At 52.7% G+C, this 20,176-nt stretch overlaps 7 protein-coding genes across 7 annotated transcripts; 3 read left to right on the top strand and 4 right to left on the bottom strand.

Annotated features, from left to right (window-relative positions):
* Positions 1–107: 107 nt before the first annotated feature.
* K489DRAFT_379515 (ribosomal protein L1) lies at positions 108–1,726 on the bottom strand. Its single transcript, XM_033604670.1, has one exon. The coding sequence runs from the start codon at positions 1,660–1,662 to the stop codon at positions 418–420; it is 1,245 nt and encodes a 414-aa protein (XP_033460561.1). The 5' UTR covers positions 1,663–1,726; the 3' UTR covers positions 108–417.
* Positions 1,727–2,377: 651 nt separating this feature from the next.
* Positions 2,378–3,261, bottom strand: K489DRAFT_388287 (uncharacterized protein; the record flags this gene model as incomplete). Its single annotated transcript, XM_033606402.1, has 3 exons — positions 2,378–2,621; positions 2,717–3,009; positions 3,154–3,261. The coding sequence occupies 3 exons, from the start codon at positions 3,259–3,261 to the stop codon at positions 2,378–2,380; spliced, it is 645 nt and encodes a 214-aa protein (XP_033460560.1).
* Positions 3,262–6,897: 3,636 nt separating this feature from the next.
* On the top strand, positions 6,898–10,059 carry K489DRAFT_409361 (uncharacterized protein; the record flags this gene model as incomplete). The annotated part of the gene is made up of 1 exon (XM_033607570.1): positions 6,898–10,059. One exon carries the CDS (start codon positions 6,898–6,900, stop codon positions 10,057–10,059), a length of 3,162 nt encoding a protein of 1,053 aa, XP_033460559.1.
* A 1,068-nt stretch (positions 10,060–11,127) lies between these two features.
* K489DRAFT_300586 (phosphatases II) lies at positions 11,128–12,078 on the bottom strand (the record flags this gene model as incomplete). The annotated part of the gene is made up of 2 exons (XM_033600406.1): positions 11,128–11,282; positions 11,367–12,078. Coding segments are annotated over 2 exons (867 nt in total), but the record flags the coding sequence as incomplete, so codon positions are not given.
* A 3,282-nt stretch (positions 12,079–15,360) lies between these two features.
* Positions 15,361–17,689, top strand: K489DRAFT_337034 (uncharacterized protein). The gene is made up of 2 exons (XM_033602213.1): positions 15,361–17,159; positions 17,219–17,689. Exons 1-2 carry the CDS (start codon positions 15,663–15,665, stop codon positions 17,246–17,248), a joined length of 1,527 nt encoding a protein of 508 aa, XP_033460557.1. The 5' UTR covers positions 15,361–15,662; the 3' UTR covers positions 17,249–17,689.
* A 176-nt stretch (positions 17,690–17,865) lies between these two features.
* Positions 17,866–19,385, top strand: K489DRAFT_379509 (alpha/beta-hydrolase). The gene has a single exon (XM_033604669.1). It carries the CDS (start codon positions 18,024–18,026, stop codon positions 18,999–19,001), a length of 978 nt encoding a protein of 325 aa, XP_033460556.1. The 5' UTR covers positions 17,866–18,023; the 3' UTR covers positions 19,002–19,385.
* K489DRAFT_198508 (ubiquitin-domain-containing protein) lies at positions 19,130–20,155 on the bottom strand. Its single transcript, XM_033599584.1, has 4 exons — positions 20,084–20,155; positions 20,006–20,012; positions 19,752–19,922; positions 19,130–19,321 (listed from the first exon to the last, which is right to left on the bottom strand). Coding segments are annotated over exons 1-4 (243 nt in total). The 5' UTR covers positions 20,085–20,155; the 3' UTR covers positions 19,130–19,257.
* Between the last annotated feature and the right edge of the window lie 21 nt (positions 20,156–20,176).

Below are 20,176 nucleotides of genomic sequence, written 5' to 3'. Positions count from 1 at the left end.
GATGCGACAGGGCAGGTTCGGCGAGCGCTGACGAAATTGGGGTACTTTCCGAGCAGACGTACTCAAGCGCATGATATTCAATAGTACGTCGATATGCGATATCCAGATGAACCCCGGGACTGCTATGTGTTTGATTATGAAAGCAAGAAATCAAGTCTAAGAACTATTTGTGACTTATGTGTCCACGAACCGCGACTTGTTTGCACTCTCGTAGAGAACCTCAAGGCAAGGCCTGTTTCATCGCCGTTGAACGACCACTCGTGACAGACCCCCTGAAGGCGCGAGAGACTTGGGACATAGAAGATTTGTACACAGTCATTGAAACATAACATTTCGTACAAAGCTAAACCGAAACGCCTTCGCTCCATGTTTACCCGCCGACAGAGACTATTAAGAATTATGACAGCCTGGCGATTCTCACCTGGCCTTCACAGCCGCGGCCTTTGCCTCGGATTTTTGCTTCTGTAGGGCAGCCTTCCGGGCAGCCTTGTCCTTCTTCTCGACTTCAAGCGCCTCTGTCGCCTTGTTCTCATCTGCTGAGGTTCCCTTTGCCTTCTTCGCCTTGCTGCCGTCGACTTCGGAGCTCTTCCTCTTAGCCGGTGGCTTTTCCACGCGGCGCATTTTGCCATCGGCACCTGGCACCTCAATGACCCCTTCATCCGCATCACCAGCCTCTAGTGCGCCGCGCGTCCGCTTCTTGCGGCTTTCCTTTGCGGGTGTGGCCTCTTCCAGGACATCCTGCTCATCCTCCCATAGCTCTTCGGCCAGCCAGATCGGTAGCGCGGCGGTGTTGGGGCCCTTGATGTGGACAGCTCGTAGATTACGCCACTTTTGTGGCACGTAGCGCTCTACCATGTCGTGCACGACGGCTTCGATATTCTCTTGTACATGCTCGGCCTCCATCGATGCAATTCCAACTTTGACAGCGGTCGTCGTGGATGGAGCAAGATGTACGAGCGCGCTGTGCAATGTGCGCTCGATATCGTGTGCAATGGTCGCTGGCTTGACCTCGTCCTTGATAACCTTTGTGCCACCCTCGGAAAGCTTGCGACGCTTGTTGCCCTGCTCGTCTGTGTTTTGGCGCCTGCCCTCCAGCGAGATGGGAATCGGTCGCTTGCTGCCGCTTTTGTAGAAGACCTTGCCAAGGATCTTTGGCAGCAGTGTGATGACCCGGTCGTCGGCGAGGAAGACGTCATACTCGCCGAACAATTGCCTTCGCGCCTCGAATGGTTTGTACTTTGCCTTCAATTTCTTAACGTCAATGACCCGTTGTATTCTTTGCGACACCTCCACAGGAAAACTCGGATCGGCGACAATGTCTTTGTATCTGCGCTGGGGGTCGGCTGTAATGAGGCATATCCTCAAATTCGCATCGCCGACATTCAAGTATGGGTGTGGAAGAAGGACCTTGCCAGGCTTAAGCCGCTTCTTGTCAATGATGTGCTTCTTGGTCGTTAAGATTAGCCAGACCGGAATCTCATCCTCCGCATCCTCATCATCGGCATCATCAAGCAAGCTGGGTTTTCCCGAAGATTTCTGTGCGACGGCGTCCGATTGGATCTTGGAGAGAAGAGCTTTCGAGGCGCGTAATGTCTGAGCTTGATCGAGACCAGGCTCTGAATCTGCTGCGCGCTTAGCGACGGTTCCCTTCGAAAGTGCCATGGCTTGTCGAAGATTGATATTAGATTTGTGAAAAATTGGTATGTTCACAAACGCAGCGCATTCCAAAATTTCTGAGCTGTCTCGGAAAAGTTCCGCCAAGATTTCTCCAACGCTATGCGGAAGTGCATGAGAAGGCAGGTGAGCCGATTACTAGGACCCTCCAACCCCAGCCCTGGAGGGAGGGAGGAGGGTTGGAGGGAGGGCTCCCAAGATGTCAAGGATTATCAGTATTATTCATTACAGGCCATTGCGAGCCTGTGATGCCGATCAAAGCGATATTGCATACATCCTTTCTGTTTGCCAGGAACGATAGGAAGCACGCCTTGTATTTCATGGCGTAAACAAACGCCTCGCGACCCGAAACGTCGGTGGTATAACTCCTGCTATTAACACAGCTGAAGACAGCGATGCCCTTCCAAGAGTCGCCCAGTACACCTCACTGTCGAACAATCGCTTTGTCTCATCGATGCGGATCACCAATCGTGGATTCCGGCCTTGCTTGGTCAAATCACTACAATTTCTCCCTAAGCGTCTCACATTTGCTAGACCACTCGTACTACACATTGACAGGAGCCGCGGCAGGACGATCCGCGAGTGGTGACTGCTGTGAAGCAGCTCGGCCTCGGCTGTTCACGTCAGGATCACTAGCCATACTGTCGATCTGACGTTCTTTTCAAAGTGATTCAGCATGTGACGCCGAATCAGACCATTCTTGTCAAAGCTTACCAAGTTCACGAATCCGCAGTTTCAACATCTGGTTCTCTCGGGTCAGTGATTGCGTCTCGGCCTGGTAAAAGGCCGACTCATCCCGAGTAATCTCCAACAGAGCACGGTCTGTTGCTAGAGTTGTACTCTCAGAGAGTCGCATCGAGTGAGGCGATGTATCTTGGCTGCGTGGACCAGGAATAGAAAATCTAGTGGATGATCGACTTGAGGACGGTGGGACATTTTGCGAAGTGCTGATGCTTGAAGACGATGGAACGCTGGACTTGGCGTGTTCCAGAACTGTGTCTTAATGAGTTCCTGAGTGTCAGCCAATAACAGGAATCATGACAAAATACCCGCTAGTTCTGTCGCAGAAAATGACAGGCCATGCTGATCATCTCGTTGCCTTCGTAGTGTATCGAGCTCGTCTTGCTGCAGACGTATCATGTGTAGCAGTCGGTTCACTTGAGCTTCTTGCTCATTTTCCAGCTCCTGGTGCAGCTCGCCCAGACTTGGCTGACGACGATGCTGTGCCTGTGTCGGGTGCAAGGCGAAAGAGCGTCTGCGGCGAGTGGGGCTACCAGAATGGCTTATCGTGCTCGGCTGCATTTCACCTGGAGCTGGAATTGCTGGATTGTTAATCTCAAGGTTAGTGGAGAGTGATGATCTCCGGCGCTCAAGTCGTGAAGCATATGACCCAGGCGAACGCTGGAGCCCGGCATTGATGGCTGCTGCAGCTTGTAACGAGGAAAGCGACGGGGATTGTGGAGAGGGCGGACTCGGTACAGCTGCGAAGACTGTGGTCAAGGATATGTCACTCGTCCCCTGTGTTGTCATCCTTGTGTCTCGCGTAGGTGCGCTAGCCGTAGTTATTGAATTGATGTCGGGGGACATGGTCGCTTGATGTTGGTTGAGATGCTAATGTGTTATCAAGGTCAGCGTGAATGCTCAGGTGCTGTCCGAATGATAAGCTTGTCAGCTCGAGATATTGCAGCTGCTCCATTCACCACCTGGGCAGGTTGAGAGACATTGGAATTGTGCGTTTCGTACACGAGCTTAGATCCATGGACACCTAGGTAAGCACCTTAAACGGCAACCTCCAGCTCCAGCTTGTAAGCATTCCGGGATACTCATCGCTACCGTCACCGTCACCTGACCTATTCCGCCCAGGAAGCCGCTCTGCCCCTCTGCATAAGCTCTTGAAGTGCCGCACACCTGGGCATGATTCAGTAGACGGGAGAAGATAAGGGCATTGGCTCCTGTCTCAAAAAAACGGGGTGGGATCACGCAATCATGTTGTAGGACAGAGCAATATAGACTTCCGCGAGCGACCGACATGAAGCTGGAGATCGATGACATCCCGAGATCGTGGTTGCGAACGCGGATTGTCTCAATCAGATTGATCCATCTCCTGTGATTGCTTCACAACTCCATCAGTGTCGCGAACGGACGGGTCTGACCGAAAATCTATGTTTTCTGTCGCGTTTGCTTATGCAGACTCATCACAACGATGGAAAACGGTTGAGTTGACATCCACCTCTCGCTCGTGCACCCCTAGGCGGAAGTTCCACCACACCTCTTCTGCCTGTACAGCTGATATACTTAATTTTGGCGGCTGCAATTCGTGATGTGCCGCACATGTAGGACAGGGTGCAGACTACTCATGTAAGAAGGTATGTAGCCCGAACCTTCAATCTCGCTCTCAGGGCTCCTCAATAAAAGTTCGCTGTCAGGATTGAGGACCAATGGCTGTGAGGCCTGGTTGGTCTTGACAGTGACGTACAGTAAACTAGCAAGCCTCGGGATGACATGGCCTGGCACGTTTCGAAATGTCGGGAGGCTGGTCACCGTCTTGTCGAGAGAGCATTGGCACCTGTCACGCACAAGGGACGGATTTGAGGCTGCAAAGACCAACAGCATCGAGCGGTGGTGCGCGCACACGTCGGAGGAGAGCCCCTGAATCGTTGATCGCAGCGGCTGTCTTTCCGGCAATGGACTCACGACGAACACAAGCATCGTGGCCGCCCAGGCCATTTCTGTATGTACCAAGGGCGGGAGGGATCAATTGATGAAGGAACAAATAAAGAATCCTTTGTACTTTTCCAATAGTCTCAATATAGCCGTTCGCATTTCGCAAAGTGCCCATATACATACTTGAAAGATTTACGAGGCCATCACGCCACATGATTGCAAGGATGTCGACGAGGATGTCGTACAGCCCTGTAGACTATCCGGGCACTACAAGGAAGCAATGTGCCTTGTTTTGTACAATGACAGTATGTGTTGGTGGACACAATCTTGGAATGGATCCCAGTCCTTACGGGGGCCTCGAAATTGGTGATCACTGGAAACTAAAGCAAGGATGGCTAGCGTGGGATTTCGTCACCGGCAATGCAGTTTTCGACACGCTATGCTGAGAATGTTGGGTTGGAGGCACCGTGCCTTCCAACATGAAATGTCCACCAGGAGCCCCGAGTGCACGCCTCGACATGCCCGTTGCCTCGAGGAGGCGTCAATGCAGTGGCATCGCTGTGACTGAGCCCCCTTGACCGTACCGTTTCCCAAACGGACGGAGTCACGGCAGAGTCGACCCGATGGGAGAGTATCTCGGTCTGGACGTTCCAACGCAGAACAGATCTCTACAATGCCCCGACAGAACCTTCCATTGAATGCGGATTACTGAAAATCTCCGGTGTCTCATTAGCACTCAAAGTTTCCCCACCTTCGTAATAGCGCTCGTATTGTGTCCCTCGCGGCAGCTGTGGGCGGGAGGCTCTGACTGAACTGACATGGAAGGAGGGTACAGTGTCAAGGAACTGTTCTATCCTGGTTTGAAAATGACATGTACCTCTGGTGGTCGATATTCATTTAAGGCTCCTACAGTAAGGTTTCTGGCGACATCGATTGTGACAGTAGTCATGCAGGACCAATGCAGGAAGAAGGGAGAGCATGAGGAATGCCATCGAGCTGTGCGCGCGTCGAGGAACATTGCGACCCACAAAAGCCGAAAATTTTCGCCAGGGCTGGCTACAGTGACAAAGACACTGGCCCTATGGACACGAATCTTGCGCCGCAATGTAAAGGACCATTGTGATAAGCACATCGTGATTGTCTCCTTACGGCGTACCTTCCTCCAGAGTTTGCCGGTCAGAGGATTCGAGGAGCAGAATTGGCGCGCGCACAAGTATCGAGCTCTTCATGTCTAAATCTTTTGACGACCGTATCTTTCGACAACGAGTATGTTCCTGCATATCATGCGTGATGTCTCTCGCTCTGCTTCATGTGAGACCGCAGTAGGCCATAAGGTCTGCATTAGTTGCGCGGAGTAGCTGCAGGTCACGAGCGACAGACGTCAATGCCGGCTCCTACTGACGGAGTGTCCAGTCCATTTGATTCCATGTATGTACAGTACAATGTTCATATTCATGCCGACGGCGTGCGTTGATGAGACTGTAGCGTGGACAATGGAGAAACATTCAGGAGCCCCAAGCGTTTCAAGCACAGGCTAGAGGCATGTACTATCTCATCAAACGGCCGGTCTAGTCCTTGATGTGGAAAAGCGTGCTGCATTCCCCGTGCCGATGTTAGCGTAATCCGTGCAAATGGGTCCTGGACAAGCCGACCCAAAAGTTCGTGTGGTCTAGGACTGTCCATCCCTGCCTGCGGACCGCCTCACAGCAACAATCTAACAGACGGATGTCCACAGCAAGCCTGGAAGAGACACCGAGTTCCGTGGACCATCGGCAGAAGGGAGGGGAGTTTCAGAAGATTGCGCATACTCAGACATGACCGATCACCCACATCATATACACAAACCCACAGAGACACGTACCCGTCCATCCCTTCATACACAAATCATCTATCAAGTACTGTACCTGAGGGTTGTCAACGACGGCCGGCACCTAAATTGATACACTCGTGTGGGAAAGGGAGCGAACTGTGTGGTGCCACGGAAGGAAGAGGGTGTCGCCGCCTTTGTCTCTTCCTTTCGCACGCACTTCTCTTTTACGTTCCAAGGCCGCCGCCATCCAATGTGGGATGGTCAGAGGTGGTACCTGCATATCTGCATCCCAGAGGAGACCTCCTCTATGTCTGTCCCTCTTCTCATGCTACCTCCACTGATTGCACCTGCGACATCTCTCTCTCTTCACCATTCCCGGCTATTTCTGACGACTTCTGGACGACATTGCGAATAATTGATTCGCTCGACAGATCGCGACTGCAATTGTCGGCACAAGGGCGTCATGCGCAAACAATGAACCATCTCTGATACTGCTGGAAAACGAATCCGTTCCGGTCCACCTCTACGAGCCGAGAATCCGGGATGCAACACGTCTGGATCCTACGACGCTCGCTCATTCATACCTTCAACTGAATTATAGGGCAGTGCTGCTAATGCATCGTATCGTGCGCGCAACTTGCTTGCAACCTACCATCGCGTGCAGCTCAGACGACACCGAAAGTGCGGCGCGCCGTTGTGCGCCTCAAGCTTTGTCTTGAGTGTATAATTCCGAAAGCCTTTCATCTGCCATGGAAGCACCCATTGCCAATGCAGGGCTGCCTACAGGCGATGTCAACTCGAAGAAGCCGGCGGAACTTCTACGTGTCCCAACAGACAAATCCGAACCTGTGTCGCTGAACAAGCGTAGAAGTCTCCGACTACGCCCAACCGAGCAATCGGACAAAGAAGCAACTGCGTCGCGCGCACCGCTGCGAGAAAATGCCAAGCCCACGGGGTTGCAGTCGCGCCCTTCGAAAATGTCACTGTTTAACTTGTTCAGCAAACCGAAAGTTGAGAAGCTTCGAGGCCACTCGGAACAAGCTCTTACCTCGAGCCGCTCAAACATTGATCTGCGCGCCGCGAAGCAAGCAGCAGTCATCACCCCACGCGAAACCGACTCAGAAGCGACGAAGTCGCGTACCTCTGGACCAAAGACTCTGTCAACGAAAGCGTCGCGTATGACACTCAAGGAACCTCCACCAGCCTCATCCAACAAGGAAATCAAACCTGGACCTAGCGATCCTCTACCACTGTTTCAGGCATGGCCCCAGGCGATCAAACATGCCGTGCTGGAGGTCTCTACCATCACCTCGGACCTGCTTTCCCAGCAGTCAAAAAGCCGCCAATCTACGACCATGCAGCTTTCTAATTTTGACAATTCGACGCGAGATGGTGCAGATGATAGCACTGGTCTTAAGGGTGAAGCTGTTGCTACGTCACCCACTGGATCTGGGGCACCTGTGAACGCGAAGTCATCGTCGAAACACATGTCAAAGGGCTCACTATCGACCATTGAGCTCCCGCGAAAACTGTTCATATTATCAACGACCGGATGCATCCTCCAGTATAGCGAGAAAGGGAGCAGTGATCGCGCGCCTGAAAAGATACTGCAACTTGGGAAGGATTCGGCGGCCTTTGCATGCGATCTGATCCCCGGTCGGTTGCACGTTCTCGAGATTCTGCAATGCGTCAATGAGAAAGGTGGCATGGCGAATGGCTCAGGTTCCATTCTACACAAATTTGGGATTCGCAGTGCGGCCGCACGACGGCAAACCTCGAATTTTCTTTTGGTCATGGAGGATGCAGCAGCACTGGCATCGTGGATGTCCACGGTCCGCAAGCAGATCGAAATTCAAGGCGGTAAACGAGCTCGCCCAGATTCGGTGACACGACGACCAAAGACGGCAAATGCCGAGGCTGCTGATCTAGACCTGAAGAAGGTTCCCAGCAATAGTCATCGTTATCAAGTGCGAAGGGATCCGGCCAAAGTTGCGAGTATAATTTCGCCTACGCTGGATAAAAAATTCTTTGAGTCGCCATTGGCCTCGCCGATTCAGATCATCACACAGGCGGAAAGCCTCGAAACTGGTCCTGTCGAATTGAGTGCAGAGGGCGAAGTAAAAGGCGGAGACGATGCGTCATCACGACTACGAGGAAATTCAGACTCAGGCTCGCTTGGCTCGTCAGATTCAGCTTCAGTCGACCAACAACATCTCGACAAATTACGAGAAAGCACAAGAATGTCGCATACGTCCACTGCGAACACATCCGCCACATCACGCACCAATTCACTCACATCTTCACCCCCTGTTGAACAACTTCTTATCGCTGCAAGAGACGGCACGCAGGATGCTGTTCCGGCGAAGCTCCCTTACCGCAGTTCATCATCTTATTCATTATCAAAACGAAGATCAGTCCTTCCATCACCGAAGGACTCGGCGACGTCTCCCGAGATGAGGAGGCCGACCCCGTTGCTAATACAGCAGCAGCTTAACGTTGAAGCGCCCATAGACTCTCCGGTACTCGGCCATCACGCCTTGATGCCCGATGCGTCGCCAAGAAAGCCTTTATCGGCCATGCAAAGTGCGCCCGACCTGAAGACCGTAGCCGAGGTGGGCGAGATGCACGACTTCACGCAGCCTACCTCTCCCGTGCCAACATCCGTTAGCAGTCGACCAATCTCTTTCGTCGCCGAGCTGCCCACTTCGCCGATCTGGGCAACAAAATCCTCACCAAATCTCAGATTGTCAATCGCAAGTGCTAAGGCAGCACATGACGGTGGGAGTGGCTCGCCGCAACAGCAATCCCCGCCCAAGCGCATCTCTACGAGCGACTCAGATCCTCTGCGTTCTGGGAGGAATTCCGCTCAGTCTTTCAGCCTACCTCTTCGAGCCAATGAGGTCACCAGTCCAAAGTTGGTGACACGGTTCGCGCGATCAGATAGCCAGGACGATTTAGTCTCTCCGGTTGCGGCTGTGCACACTCTAGAAGCAAAGGTGGACCCGGCCCAACGACGGACCATTTCGCCTATGCATATTCCACCTCGGACATCATCCAACTTCAGCCCTCCGATTTCGGTGTTGAGCTTCGAGTCGAATATCATTCGACAGAGCACTTCTACGAGACTTTCATTGTTCCCCTCCGCTTTACCCTCACCGCCGATAAGTGCCGACAGACTTCATCGTTCGCCCTCCACATCCGCTCTAATGACCCTTGGTAATTATCAAGCACTAGCTGTACAGGCTTCGAACACTCCTTCTCTGCGCCGTCCGACAAGCATGCAGATCCGCTCGGACCGCGCGCCTTTCCTCGCCAACGTGCGCAGCCCAGCACAAGCGACGGCCACTCCTCAACCCGCGAACGCCATGCGCAACGGCATGCCAGTACCGATCCGCAGTCTGAAACCCTCCCGCAGTGGCATACCTACCTATAACCCATCCGCCAGCCCCACTCCTGGAGCTGGCTCCCGCCGGGAATCCCTTCTCCCAACACCGTTGCCTCTGCCTCAGCCACGCACCTCCATCTCCAGCCCGAATCTCCTCCTGCTCGCAAAGGAAGCCGCCGATCAGCGAATGTCACTCGTCCAGCTACAGGCCAACCAGGCCGCTACATGGAGCCCGCCGCAAAAGATGATTATGAGGAGGCAAAGTGCTCGGCCGCCCTCGAGAGCTGTTCTGCCCGAGCTCGATTTCGGCATTCCGCTCGTCGGCCTGGGTCCGCCCGCTCCACCGCCCTCCGCACCGTTGCCCAAAATCCCCTCAATGGCCAGCCGCACTCGTGGCCCAGGATCCGTTCTTGGTGGATCCCTCGATGGTTCAAGTGACGGAGACTCCCGCGCGGGCTCGGCGACACCAACAACACCGCCGCGGCTACCACTCACCGGCCTCGGGATTGAAGTAGGCGGATCATAATGAATACGCCGTACACGACACGCTGCGGCGACAGATCAGCCCTGTTCTGAGAAACCCAACTTCACTATCGACATACCTACGGCATACTTTTCGTATTTCCCTTTTCGATCTCGATCCAACTTTCCGTCACGTTTCGCAAGCGTTGCACTGTCTCCATGGATTTTTCTCGCGACCTGATCATCTCCATCGATTTTTCTCCTTCCAAACCACGCAATCTCGGCGAAGACGTATCGATCCGGCTATCTCCCGCCACGTTTCTCTCTCTCGCTCTCTCGCGCCCTCTCTCTCTCTCACACACACAATTTTTCTTTTCGATCGATTTGATGTATATGAAAGTGCTTTTTACGGCTGCTCCACCAAAATTCCCCCGGGTCTGGGATCGTTCTGTTTGATTTTTTGTTCACGTACGGATTATTGGAAGGCAAGTCTATTTGCCAGTCAGTGTATTTATCCTGTTTGAGGATGGAGGCGAGAAGGAAGAATAATGATTATTCCGTGAGGCTCAGTGGCCCCGCCTGCCTGTAAAATATTGGGAAGAGAAGAAGAACAAAAGGATTATCCATCACTGGAAGGAAAACCAAAGAATTTTTCTTTGCAACAATGAATACGGTCCCATTGTGTGAAGTTGTGTGATGTGACCTGTGACGAAAGACATGCTTCGAAAATTGGGTTGGCTTCATCGTGTGATAAGCAAGGGATTAAGATATTCACTGTTTGCTTGCATGCAATGGCACGAAATGAGGTGAGAAGACCAGAGACCGATATGAATGGGATATCGCATGCATCAATGTGTGGACGCCATAGATGACCCCGTCATCTACCTAGGAAACTAATCGAAACTCATCTACGCCTTCGCTGTGAAAAGAACAGGACGCGGTGCGCGGGAATAAGCCATGTACAGAGCCAATCGTAGCCTTGTCCGTGGCGTGTAAAACTCAAATGGTCCTGAACCGTTCATCTAATTCGTAACATCGTAAGCAGCATGCACTTGGCATGTTTCCGAGCACCAAATTGTCAGGAGATCCGCCTGGCCTCTCCCTGTACTGCCGCGGCCGCAAAGACTGAATCGTCTACAAATGGTGCAAACGAACGCCCGGCGAAGCGTTGTTGATCATCATCGTCCTGCTCCATCAGATCGTCGCCGTCGTCATCCCGTTCCAGGGTCCGTTTTGGTCGTGATTGCACAGAGGCGTTCCCGCCGAAGGGTGTTTGGGACGGCATTACTGTCGCCGCTACTCCAGAAAACGCTGCTGTGCTAGCAAAAGCTGCCGATGAAGCTGCCGCTTGCACCACTTGCATCATAGCACCATTCGCCACAGCTCGCTTTGCGCAGAGGATATCCCAATAGCCTTGAAGTAGCCTCTTTGAACTGTCGTCAAAGTTTACACAGAATCGCTGTGCTTGACAGAGCTGCATTGCTTTGATATGATCCACATCATCATGCGTTTCCATGAGATAGGCAGCTATCACACATGCGCTACGTTCGTTTCCCGACTCACAGAACACTAACACCTGACCCAAACGTCCTCGACCCTGGTCCCATGTTCGTAATAGATGTGTGTTGATCAGGTGAGTGATCTCAGGGAAATTGTGAATGAGATCTTGATTGTCCGCGACGTCAATGAGGTGATGTTCTAGTCCCATTCTTTCAACGACTTGTAGGGCCGAAGTCATCAATCTCTTCGCCGTGGGTTGCTTCTGAGCGATGCCCACGAGCATTGTTGTCCCATTGCTGACAAGCTGAGCCTCATTTTTGGCAGCAAGCATAGGCCCAAGGGCAAGGTATGGCAAGATTGACTGCGCTTCTCTTCGGAATTCATACTTCCATTCCAGCGGTGCATTTGACTGGACCAAATTTGCGTAGTTGAAGTTGTGCAAGAAGGTGTATGGAGAGTTGCGTTGTGTCGACAAGTTGATGTCCGGTCTGGCATCCGCGTTCAACGCAGGCGGTGGAACGACGATACGTGGCGGGGTTGGCACACGGTATGTGTAGTGATCTGATCGGTGAGGGTATGATAGTGAGTCATTTGAGGTTGCCATGGCGAAGATTCGACAGGTCCAGAGCGTCAACTGAGCCCAGCTGCGATAGGGTATGCAACAATTGGAGGCGTTGTGATGCTTGATTTCGCGGAGGAGATTCAAGGGTTTCCGTCGGGTTTGGTATGGCGATGATGTTTCGTGTGAAGACAACAGGCAGTTTGTTGCCTGGAACCTGTGCCGCGCAACATAGGTAGAATTGCAAGTGGTCGATGATGGGAAAGAGCGTTGCGCAAGTGAATTTGACGGCGGCGGGTAGATGACTGACACCTTCCACGAGGCAAAGATCACCACTTGTGCCTGGAAGAAGATCTATGTGAAAGTATTCACTGATGAGAACCTTGGAAAGGAGGACTGCAGCGCATCCTCAGAGCACAGATGACCTCTCTGGTACAGCACGCATATGCAGTGAGACAATACGGCAGGATGTAGATATCGCAGAACACGGCGTCTACTTCTGACGAGCGGTTGTTCGTGCCTCGGTGAGAGTGACGCAGGTGACGAGTCATGAGCAGTCACAGATTCCGTCCATCACCATCCCCATCACCCTTATCATTATGACTTGTTGCGTGTCACCTTACAACACTATGACTGCCATGATGTGTACGCGTGTAGATGTAATGTGCAATTTGTGAACTGTGGTCCATGGATGTGCCCAATTCTAATACACGCCGCAGCAAAATCTGCAGGAAAAGGACCGGCACAATGTATGCTCCAGTGGATTTGCTCCCGCATTCCGGCCTGATGAGCATTGAAGCCCCCCACTACCAAAGCACACGCAAGACCCAGCCGCCCGCAGTACGCTGCTGTGTTGATATACAGTAGTACAGCCAGGCAATGTGAGAGCACCATGATATGGTTACCCGCCCACCTGCATCGATCTTGATACCTCGTGGCGGGAAACGGCCGACCAGCTCAATGGCTTTCGACCGCTGCTCAGCCGGACCGTAGTCCAGGCAGCGAAAATTTCTCTGGCAGAAGTCTTCAGACCGCTGAGGAAAATTGCTGGTCTCGAGTCTGCATCCGTTTCCCTGGAAAGTTTGTCCATCTTCGTTCCTCCGCAGCGGTCGCCAGGGCACCATTGCTCCGAACCAAAGAACCTCCATGAAACGAAATCAGTCAGTACCACGTAATTGACTCGTCAGGGTCACCAGGCGGAGTACTGTGCATCGCTCGACCAGCATTGTGACATTGCACATCTGACTGTTAGGAAATCACCATGAAGCGATCTGGGGCTCTGCCTCGATGCTACAGGACACGAACACATCCGAGTTGGTTTCCCGGATGAGAGCGAGTTACGATGAAGGATAGATTCAGCCGGCCTTTGTAACCATTATGTCCATACCGGTATACCACGATGTGTATCGCAGCAAAAGCCTCCGGGCCAAATCCCTGGCATGTAATATCAAATCGCAAATTAGCGAGTTTGCCCATTGATGACTACATGGATGTAGTACATGCAGCCGGACGCGCCGGAGAGGAACGATAGATGAGAGCAGAGTGGCACACTGCAACGCGTGGATTTTGAATGCAGGAGTAGCACGAGACAGCTGGGCGCCAAATCGTCAAAGATTGTCACGACATATGCTCACTTTTCTGCGCTCCTTCAAGCACTCTCCAGAGTGATCAACCGCCCCTCGTGTACTGTCGATAATGTCGAGGTTGTATGATCGTCGAAATCGATCATGCATGAGACGAGCGCCAGAGAGCACCATTGGATTATTTAAATCAATCAATCTCAGCACACAGTGATGAGAACACGAATGACGTGGGGCCATCGCTCGGGGCAGACAAGCGCCCTGCACGCGGTCAGGAGCTGCAATTTCATGCCGCAAGCCCTGTAGACTGTCCGCCATTGAAAACCCACCTGCGCCTGGGCATGTCCCTACCGGAGAAGTACATGGGCTCTGCCGCAAGATGCATGCAATGTACTACCATGCAGTACAATCGATCCTATTTTTATTCCTCGATTGAAGTGCATATGAAGATTGCGATGTGCGACCGTGTGGGCGGAAATGATGCAACAAGAACAAGGCAGGTGACGGAAATGCAGTCATGCACAACCAAAGACAGGTGGAGTGCTGGACGACGGGAGAGACATGTGCTCGATCCTGCTGGGATCCCACCACGGATGCGTTTTCCTCTCTTCGCTGGTGCGGGTGTTGCTACCGATGCTGGTGCTGGTGGTGCCGGACGGGTGCTCTGTCTGGCTGGTGGAATGTGCTCCCTCGGTGATGGAGACATTCATGTGTACCAGTCGAGCCGGACATGGAAAAGTAAAGAGCGTGCATGAGGAAGTGCAGTCCAGCCATTCCTGAATCGCGTCCAAGACACGCAAAAACGCGAGAAAAGCAGAGGCACGGCCGGGGCCTGTCCTCCAAATGGTTACAAACTAACCTTGGAAACGTTGTTTCTACGTCACGGACCGCCGCCGTCGCGGGGCATTTCATGTAATCCATGCGCGTCAGCACACACTTGCGCAGCCTCCAAGCACGCAAGTGGTAATAGTAATTATCATCCTGGAATACAACGATCGCACATCTAATTCATCGGAACAGACGAAGAGCGGGCCTTTCTGTTCTTTTCGATTGCTGCTTCCGCCTCGGGCTCGCGGAGTCTCCACTCTAGGGTCTGTCGGTCTTACCAGTCCCCATGGCTCGATGCAGACGGTGGGCGATGATGGTGGATCATCGTGGATCCTTCCGCGTGCTGCAGGTATCCAATCAAACTGTCACCAACGCCCAGACCACGGATATCCTTCATCACCACGAGTGTGCTTGTCTGAACATGTCGATGAGATGACGCCTTTCGTTCAAGAGGGTCCAACAGATAGCAGAACGGTTAAGTATACAATTGAAAATTATATGTTGTATATCCATCATCACGAGGCACGCGAGAGACGTGCCGGACATAGAGGATTCCAAGCCGACGCGATGAAGCTAGTAGTTCACCATGTTCCAAGCTTCTGCATAGAGTGGAGTCGGTGCCGTATCCAACACCTAATGGAAACAATCATGTACGGATAGCAAATGCATCGTCAAAGAAAATTCCTCGCGTTAGAAGATGATTGTGCTGTAATAATAACAGGTTGGCTGGTCGGTCGGCACGCAACAGGCTTTTGGAGCGTGGGTGCAGTATCCACAGTGCGTGCGTGCTCCGGCTTGACTTCGCGCGACTCGAACTGCCCGGGCGTGTACACAGTCAAAGCGCCTGTACGCGCCAAAAAGCGTGTTCACCTATGTATCCACTGTACCGAACTCTCCACCAGCATTTCATCTATCCTCTCTCAACTCGGCCGCTTGTGCTTGACCACACTTTGGGTCTTTCAATCTTCGACTGATATTCGGATCCTTTCCTGTCGTTTTGTTCTGCGTGTTATCTCGTCGCTTGTCTAGCAATACATCGCTCACTGGCATCGCGTGCCCTGCTGTGTTCCAACCCAGCCGAGTCGACCTACTGACGTCCAACCTTGCTTTTCTCGCGTAATCTACACGCTCAAGAGCGTGGACGCGCACTGCGAGTCCTCACGCATTTCGCTACATCCACCTTCACGATACATCTACACAATGATTTCTCCTTCGAGGAATCGAGACCTACCACTGTCGTCGATAGAGGCGGCAGACGCGGTCCCAGCGCCGCGTCCAACTTTGCTGCCAGCTTTTGAGCCGTTCCTCTCTTCACCAGCTCTACCACGGCCACCGAAGCGTAAGTTCGTGGACACGTCCGATGCAGAGCTACGCAAGTCATACCCAACGCCAATTCCCACATCGTCGACGGGAATATTACCTTCATCACCACCAGCGCGTCGGACGCGTCCGTGCTTACAGCGTGCCTACTCCACGCTCTCGGAACGTGCTCCACTCGGCGACGTCCCTACCCTCGAGGTGCAATCCAGTGGCGAGTCACTCTTGATGGGTCGATCCAGCAATTCCTCCAACTACCAATTGTCCTCTCATCGCAACATCTCGCGTGTGCACGTGCGTGCATGCTACATCAGCCCCAACGATGCCTACCCTAGGGGTGCCCTCGAGGTGGAGTGTCTGGGTTGGAATGGAATCAAGGTGCACTGCCGTGAGAGGTTGATCGAGTTGGCCAAGGGCGAGATATACGTTTCGGATAAATTCGACCAGCCTCTGTTGTTGGACGTGCAAGATACGCGTGTTATGCTCAAATGGCCTGGGGACATTCAGCGTGAGACCCTCTTGACTGAACTCGAGCCGTCACGTCTGTCCGAATCTCCCAGCAAGACAAACGTGCCGTTTGGTTCGAGTCCACCGGCACTCTTGGCTGACAGGCTCGTCTCACCCATTTCGCCCATCCGTGCTTTGGACTTTGGTCAAACCTTTGAGGCTACCTTCCATGACGAAGAAGAGGATGATGGCGTGGTCAAGGTGTATGAAGACGAAGTATCTGATGGCGACGCACCTCATGATCCGACACCAGTACCTGGTACACCTACTCCAGCATCCAAACCACTTCCACCATCACCAGTTGCAAATCCGCTCAAGCGATCTCATGATACCCTTTCGTCGGAGCTTGGGGAAATTTCTGAGCATGACGAAGAGAACGACCCGGTCATCCTCTCCTTCTACGATGCTGATAATGTCATGTCGCGATTTCAATCCTTCCAACACGGTTCGCCTCAGCGTCCACGAAAACCGCTGAAGGCTTCCATGAACTCTCCTGGGCACAGCTTCCGCCACGAAGTCATGAGCTGGAGTCCAGTCAAGAACCACGTAATCAACCAGCTTGCGTTTTCACGGATCCACTCACTGCCGCTGTCAACCATTCACAGCAACCTACCGGCAGAGCTTCGAGGTGCTATGGCAAAGCCATCTGACCACGAAAACCGCCGGATCCTGACGACATCTGAGCTTAAGAGCATACTGGATGAGACGCCCTGCGTGGGCGAGATCAGCCGAGAGGGCAAAGATGCCGCCGGCAAGCTGCTCGAGAGTGAATTTTACTACGTCCCAGAGATGGACACCGATGTCAACCGTCGTGACACCGTCACATTGAGTTTGGGCAAGACCAGTATTCGCGCCGCTCGCAAGCAACACAAGGTAAGACTGCACCGTCTGCTGACATGGTCAATGAACAACCTTATTAACTCTTCTTACAGCAATACTACTGGAAGAAGCCCCGCCATTAAACACGTTTTTGTCTTTGCTGTTTTCAAAAATGCCTATCTGCTTACATCCTTGCCGACTCCATCCACGATACGCAATCATCGCGTCAGCACATTGCTTCATTCACCTGTTTGCGCACTTTTGCATTTCTTGATGCTAGCGTTGGCTGCTAACCTAAATCACGATTGTCTGGGTCTACGACGGCGAGTACAGAGATTGCGTGGAGGAGCGTCACGGAAACGCTCCTACGATCATCATCATTGAGACGTGTGGGTGCACGTGCGTACATAACGGTCGTGCATGAAGCCTCGGATCTGTTGTCATTGGTTTTTGTTCCGTTTTTGAAAGACTTTAGCGTTCGAGCGTGCAATTGTCCGCTATCATCAGCGTCATCAGCAGACACCTGCAATGAAGGAGAAGAATGTCAAAATAGCCAGTTGATTGGGTTTCGCAGATTGGACAACAATGAATATTGTGTTCTTGATGATATCTTTCGTGATGCACCAGTTGAAGTGATGTCAGAACCACGTGCGTCTACTGCTTAGCGGCCTGCTCGGCCCGCATCCCACTTGACCAGATACAGTTACTCGGCATCGTAGATGATCTTCATCGCCATGATGAATCGTAAGCTGTGAGCTATCACGGCGTCGGCGTCGGTGGAAGAGACCTTACATCGGCTTGTCGCTGTCAGATAGACTACGCCTTATATAAGCCCTGCCATCACTGTTGGTATCTTGGGCGTAAAGGTTGCAGCCACAAACTCTGAACAGAACACCTTGTGGGGGGCAGTCAACAAACATGCGCCTCCTCACAGCGCTTCCATTCGCCACGATCTCGGCCGCGCTCGCTCTTCAGAGTACTTCTACCCATGACGCTGCTCCGCTACCACTGATCGTCTGGCATGGCCTCGGCGACCGCTACGACGCAGATGGAATGCACTCGATCGGTGCCCTGGCTGAGAGCATCCACCCAGGAACCTTCGTCTACTATGTTCGCACAGACGACAACAGCGACAACGACCGCACCAACACCTTCTTTGGCGACCTCAACCTCCAAATCGATGGCGTCTGTTCCGCCCTTCAAGCCGTGCCCGAACTCCGACAAGCGCACACCGGCGATCTCCGCGTGGATGCTCTAGGCTTCAGTCAAGGCGGCCAGTTCCTTCGCGGCCTGATCGAGCGCTGCGAGCCTCTCCAGGTGCGCACTTTGATGACATATGGCAGCCAGCATAACGGTATCGCCGGGCTTCGTCCGTGTGGGACTTGGGACCTTCTGTGTAAAGGTGCGACGGGGCTGATGAAGGGCAATGTTTGGTCGGATTACGTCCAGTCACATGTCGTGCCGGCACAGTACTTCCGGACTGTTGACGATGCCACTGGATTACCGACCGATGTCTACTTGGAGAAGAGCGGGTTCTTGGCGGATATCAATAACGAACGGGTACTGAAGAATGCGAGTTACGTGGATAAGATCGCGGCGCTGGAGAAGTTTGTCATGGTCATTTTCGATGAGGATACTACGGTCATCCCGCGGGAGAGCGGATGGTTCGCCGAGGTCAATGGCACGTCGGGCGCTGTTACACCATTGCAAAGACGGCCGATATACCTCGAGGACTGGATTGGATTGAAAGCGTTGGGCGAGAAGGGTGGCTTGGTCTTCCTCAAAAACCGGGGTGATCATATGCAGCTTGATGACAAGGTGCTGAAGAAGACTTTTAAGGAATATTTCGGGCCCGAGAGCAAAAGCAAGGGGAGGCAACAGAAAGCCGACCTGTAATACATGGAGCAATAGTGATGATATCATGAACAAAAAAGTACGACCAGAGAAGTCTCCCAGAGGCATGGTTGTGCTCCTCTTCACGTGCCGATGACTACAAGATGAATGGGTCACGGGAGGTCGGCCAAGCCAAACAGAAAGGTTGAACGGATGAACGAGATTCAATGCCAAATTGTTTCGGAATCAAAGAAAACCCGCCTGCCGATAGAGCATGCATGCTAGGACTCGTGTTTCATGATTCGCGTCTTAAACAGATTTACACGCCCTGCCAGTGCAAGCATTGGAAATTCCCTTTCTCTGCCCACCGCAATCCCCGCCGAAAAAAAAGTAACTCCAGACACGCAATAAGCGCACAACCTCTATTTCAGCTTCTTCTTGGGGCGGAGCTGGTTGGTGTGTCCGCACTTCTTCTTGCGGCAGTTGGTCGCACGCGGGGGAAGACGGGCCTGTTTAATGAGTCAATCGCCGGATCCTCATAACTCCTGTGTGACAATAGTCGGATGGGGGGTCGTCCTTACATAGCACTTTCGGCAGATCATCTTGTCGCAGTTGTACTTGGAGGCAAGGGCCTTGAGCGAGGGCTCAATGATACCACCACGAAGACGGAGGACCAAGTGGAGGGTAGATTCCTGTCAAAGACCACACTCGTCAACATCTCTCCTTCCCGACCAATTCCCATGGCGTCTTTCTTTTCCTTTCCACCATCCTCCCCCCCTTCATCTTCACAGCTGCAAGCGTACCTTCTGGATGTTGTAGTCTGAGAGCGTTCGGCCGTCCTCGAGCTGCTTTCCGGCGAAGATCAATCGTTGTTGGTCCGGGGGGATTCCCTCCTTGTCCTGGATCTTGCTCTTCACATTGTCGATGGTGTCGCTGGACTCGACCTCAAGGGTGATGGTCTTACCCGTGAGGGTCTTAACGAAGCTGTCGTCGCAATCTAATCAGTAACATGGTCGCGAATGATGAGGACGATAAGTCTGGAGTGTGGCAATTGCTGTTGAACATACATCTGCACTGCGAAAGATGTCAGTACACGTTACCAGCACAATAAACAGTCGTTTGCTCTACAATCTGGAAGTACTTACTCGTGCCGGCCTTCGCAAAGTTGTGGTTTGGATATGTCGTCAGTGAAGTCCTCGCAGTATCCTCAAATTGCAGGTGGGCGCGGGTGCTCATGT

Source organism: Dissoconium aciculare, assembly GCF_010015565.1.
Source record: "Dissoconium aciculare CBS 342.82 unplaced genomic scaffold K489scaffold_5, whole genome shotgun sequence".
Lineage (NCBI taxonomy): Eukaryota > Fungi > Ascomycota > Dothideomycetes > Mycosphaerellales > Dissoconiaceae > Dissoconium > Dissoconium aciculare.
Note: the sequence above shows the minus strand (reverse complement) of the source record. Positions and strands in the feature narration are given on the sequence as shown.